The sequence below is a fragment of the Acanthisitta chloris genome, unplaced genomic scaffold (assembly GCF_000695815.1).
Source record: "Acanthisitta chloris isolate BGI_N310 unplaced genomic scaffold, ASM69581v1 scaffold26574, whole genome shotgun sequence".
NCBI lineage: Eukaryota > Metazoa > Chordata > Aves > Passeriformes > Acanthisittidae > Acanthisitta > Acanthisitta chloris.
The window spans coordinates 1-4809 of record NW_008669175.1 but is presented as its reverse complement, the minus strand read 5'-3'; the positions used below and the strand labels follow the sequence as shown (position 1 = coordinate 4809).

General features: G+C 56.0%; 1 protein-coding gene across 1 annotated transcript in view; it reads right to left on the bottom strand.

The window, feature by feature from the left end:
- Positions 1-4116, bottom strand: part of LOC103800836 (retinoic acid receptor RXR-alpha) — a 31093-nt gene extending 26977 nt beyond the window's left edge. Inside the window, exon 1 of the mRNA XM_009073225.1 lies at positions 3853-4116. Coding sequence (XP_009071473.1) covers positions 3853-4062 — 210 coding nt within the window. The 5' untranslated portion in view covers positions 4063-4116. The remainder of the gene's footprint in view (positions 1-3852) is intronic.
- Between the last annotated feature and the right edge of the window lie 693 nt (positions 4117-4809).

Here is a 4809-nt window from a genome sequence, read left to right as displayed (position 1 = left end):
CACCAGCCGTGGCCACACGGGAGTGAGGGCAGAGGCCACGGCTGCCTGATGAAGATAAGCCTTTCACCACCACTTCCCCCAGCTCCAGCAACCCACAAAGTCCCCCCGATCAGCCCCTTGAGAGCTTTGGTGGGGGGGATGATAGGCAGAGCAAGACCAGCTCAGGAGAGTGGAGGCTCCCACCGCCCTCCACGGTCCTGTGCATCAGCTGGTCAGAGCTGTTGGGGGGGGGGAAGTCATTGGTTCCTCTTGCAGTGCTGGGCTGAAACCTCAGCAGAGGCACCACGTGCACCCCAAGGTTCCCACACCACCCTGGCGCCTTCCCCGTGCCTTCCCCTCCTGCCTGGCGTCTGCAGAGCCAAACCAGCAGCACGTGCAGGCAGAGGGGGAGGCAGCAGCCCCTCTCCTTGGCACAGCACTTCTGCTCTGGGACAGGATGACTCCAGCTCAGCAAGTGACTGGGGACAAGGGAGGAACTGCTGCTCTCCTTCCCCAGTTGACACCAGAACCTCTTGGCTCCTTCCCTACAGTTCATTGCACCAGGGAGCGAATCCTCCTGGCAAGCAATTCTTCCTCCCATCCAAAAATAAAATCCCACCCCTTCTCCAGTCCCCCAGGCACCCTTACAAAGAGCATTGTGCAAAGGCAGACGGCGGCTCTGGAAAAGCCTAATCCTGCGTCTGATCTCTCCCAGCTCTCCCCCGGGCAGTCCCGAGCTGCTGCCAGCGATGCCTGGGGCGGCTGTGCCACACAGCTCTGCAAACTGCATGCAAAGTCCTTCCCTTTAAGCCCTTACTAAAAATCCTGCACTTTTTTTTCCCGTTTTCCCAGAATTTGTAGGTAAGAGGGTTTAAATAGAATGTTTAATCCCAATAAGTAACAGAGCTGTTGGGTCTAGTCCCCAGGCTGGCTGGGACTCTGTTCACCCCTGTTCTGCACATCTCACCCAGGGCCAGCTCGATGCCAGCATCCCCTTCCCATGGGCACCTAGTGGCCCACTGAGTGCTGGAATCCCATGGCAAGACACTCCTCTGATTTTGGGGCTGTGTTTGGAAACTCTGCAAGGTCCTGGGAAGCACACAGTGCTGGAGGGAGGGTGGTGGGAGCACCTGGAGCATTTTGCAGCACTGGCACGAAGGGCTGCTGGGTCCTCACCTCTGCAGGACCAGATGGGATAGGGAGAGGGAGAGCACAGCAGTATTTGGGAGCCTGGTGGCTCCTTTGCACCCCAGCAGAGCTGGAGTGGAGGAAGTCCACCCTGGGGACCCACCACACCTCGCACACTGCCTGCCCTTCTGCTCTGCTGGCTTTCCAGAGGCGACGAGGCATGGCCTGATGGCAAGTGGCATCTGCCATCTGATTCAAACCACCTTCCATCAGTGCCATCCCTGCCTGGCGACGGGGGCCACACGCCTCATTACCCCAGCGCTTTGCCCACCGGTGCAGCGGCGCGGGGGCTGCACTCCCCTCTGAGCATCAGCCTCACCACTGCCCATATCCTCCTCCTCCTCCTCTTCCTCCTCCTCCTCATCCTCTCGCACTCCTCCACGGGCCCAGGTAGTCACCTCTGCCTGCTGCAGGGACAGGGAGAGGGACCTAATGCGCCCAGACAAGGAACAGATGGCAGGAGCCATTAGGCTGGAGCCCTCCAAACCATCACCTTGAGGAAAACCACTTAAGACAAGTCCCTGAACAAAGGAGAGGCATTCGCACCGTGCCAAGGGCTGGAGCTGCTGAGGACTGGAGCCGCCGCGCTCCGGCTCACTCCCAGCACCATTCCACCACGCTCTCGCTTCCCCTATCTGCCCTGGAGCTGTGTTTCGTTTCAGTTCCCCTGACTTGCTGATTCCAAAAGCAAACTGCACCTTTTAATCGACAGTGGGGTGTGTCGCCCCTTCCCCATCTTCTCCCCATCTTGTGGCTCACCCCCGGGTAGCCTCACATCCCCTTCCCACTCCTTCCCCTCCATGTCGGTGCTGGTGCTGCTAATTTTGTTCTGACTGCCTGTTCCCAGGCACTGTTTCAGTTCCCCTTCCCTTGGCCATGGGATGGGAGGCGACATGTCCACTCCACTCTTCTCCCACAGTGGGGAGAGGCTCACAGAATCCCAGAATGGTTTGGGTTGGAAAGACCTTAAAGATCATCCAGTCACACCCCCTGCCATGGGCAGTGACACCTTCCACTAGACCAAGTTGCTCCAATCCCCATCCAACCTGGCCTAAACACCTTCAGAGATGGGACAGCCACAACTTCTCTGGGCAACCTGTTCCAGTGCCTCAGCACCCTCACAGCAAAGAACTTCCTCCTAATATCTAATCTAAACCTCTGTCCCCACACACCTATGGGGCTCACAGGTTGGATCCTGCATGGAAGAAATCCATCCAAAGGCAAATTAAGCTGCTGCCCACACAGGGATGCTGGATCCTGGGGAAGTTGCCTGTGGGTCCTCAAGGATTGGGACTCAGCACAGACCCATGTAGAAAGACCTGTTATCTCTGGACATAAATCAGGCCAATATTTAAAAATAAAGGTGCTGGCAGGTGCTTAACTCCCAGAGAGAGCCTGGAATAAATAAACCCCCAGAGAGTGGCAGGTGGTGGCCAATTCCTTAATCTGCCCTTTTACTAAACATATACCATGCAAGCAGCCAGCAACAGGTGGCAGGGCCTGGCCAGCACCCCGATCTGGCTATTTTTAAAAAGAGCTTATCTCTTCCTAGTTGGAGGGTTTTTTACATAATCTTCAGCCAAGGAAGGCCAGTCCTTCCCCCATGAGGAGAAAGGGGCATTGGGCAGGGAATCCCTCAGTGCATTCTGCCCTTTTACTAAACATATACCATGCAAGCAGCCAGCAACAGGTGGCAGGGCCTGGCCAGCACCCCGATCTGGCTATTTTTAAAAAGAGCTTATCTCTTCCTAGTTGGAGGGTTTTTTACATAATCTTCAGCCAAGGAAGGCCAGTCCTTCCCCCATGAGGAGAAAGGGGCATTGGGCAGGGAATCCCTCAGTGCATACAAGTGATAGGACAAGGGGACCTCAAGTTGCCCGATCTGGCTATTTTTAAAAAGAGCTTATCTCTTCCTAGTTGGAGGGTTTTTTACATAATCTTCAGCCAAGGAAGGCCAGTCCTTCCCCCATGAGGAGAAAGGGGCATTGGGCAGGGAATCCCTCAGTGCATACAAGTGATAGGACAAGGGGAAATGGCCTCAAGTTGCACCAGGGGAGGTTTAGATTGGATATTTGGGAAAATTTCTTCACTGAAAGGGTTGCCAGGCATTGGAACAGGCTGCCCAGGGAAGTGGTGGAATGGCCATCCCTGAAGTGTTCATAAGGCATGTGGATGTGGCACTTGGGGACATGCTTTAGTGGTGAACACGGTGGTGCTGGGTTATTAGATGATCTTAGAGGGCTCTTCCAACCTTAAGGATTCCATGATTCTATGGGGACCATAGGACGGCCCTGGAGAGGTTGTGCTGCTTCCCAGGGAGAGGATGGGACCACTCAGGCAAGAACCTTGAGGTACTGACAATTCTAGCATGGCTTGGGCTCCTATCAGAGCTACACCAGCCTTCAGGTGACCCAGGGGTGGTCACTGCTTCCCTTCCATCCCCAGCTTGAGGACAAACAGGTAACTCCAGCTGTGCTGGTTCCTCATAGCCCACCCAGGGCAGCCCCACAGGCAGCTGCAGCCACCCAGCTCTGGCCAGAGCAGCAATATGTCTCCAGCTTAGTTTCCCCCTTGGGCTTCTGCTTTTTGCCTCCCTTCTGTGCCTGCCTGGATGAAGAAACCCACAGAGGTGGTTTCTCCCCAGCTAAACAGGCAGTGGTGACGTCCCCACCACCTTCCCCTTACCTGTGGGCTGCTGGTGCCGAATCCCAGGCTGGGGGTGGAGGGGACGGACATTGAGTGTGGGCCCATGGGGGAGCTGATGACGGAGAAGGGAGGTCCCATGCCATTGATGGGTGAGCTCAGGGTGCTGATGGGCGAGTGGAGCTGGCCCGGGGAGCCCAGCGAGGAGCCGATGCCCGGCCCGATGGACGGGTGGAGGGATGGGGTGGCCATGGGCCCCCGGCTCGTGGGAGAGTTCAGGGACGTGGAATTGACTTGGTTGGAGAAATCTGTAAGAGAAGAAAAGAGAGAAAAACAGGGTTGAGCCTCCCATTTGGGACAAAATCTGACATAGGTTCACAACCAGCTGTGAGCCACAGTCCTCACCATGCCAAGAGGCTGCTTCTCATCCTCCCCCCAAAATTCCCAATGCACCTCCATCTTTCCAAACCACATTCCTCTGGAGTACCTACACAGGCACAAAGACAGGTGCTGAGAGCATTTCCACCTTGAGATAATGACACTACTCCACCTCACTCACACACTGTTCCCTGGCTCTAAGCTGTGCCACGGAGGCAGTATTGCTGCTGCAGTCGATACCCTTCGTGCTACAGGATAATTTGGATGCTATAGCATAATTAGGATTTCTCACAGGGCCAGGCCATGCGTGGGGAACACGGAGAGCAGCACCTACACACTGCAGCAGTGGTTAGGCAGTAAGAGTCTCCCCGTGCATTACACACATGGTGCGTGTCCATCCCCGCACAAACACACCATGGGAAAGGCTGTGCGTTCAAAGGTTGGACTCAATGATCTTGGAGGTGTTTTCCAACCTAAATGACGCTGGGATTCTGTGTGTCAGCCAGGAGGAACACTCCTGCCTGCTGGGAGGGGAGCAGCTCTGCAGGCAGCAGGACGGGCTGTGTCTGCCTGAGCCCCAGCGGCTCTGCTGTCCCAGGGGAGTGGGAGGAGGGGGGCGGG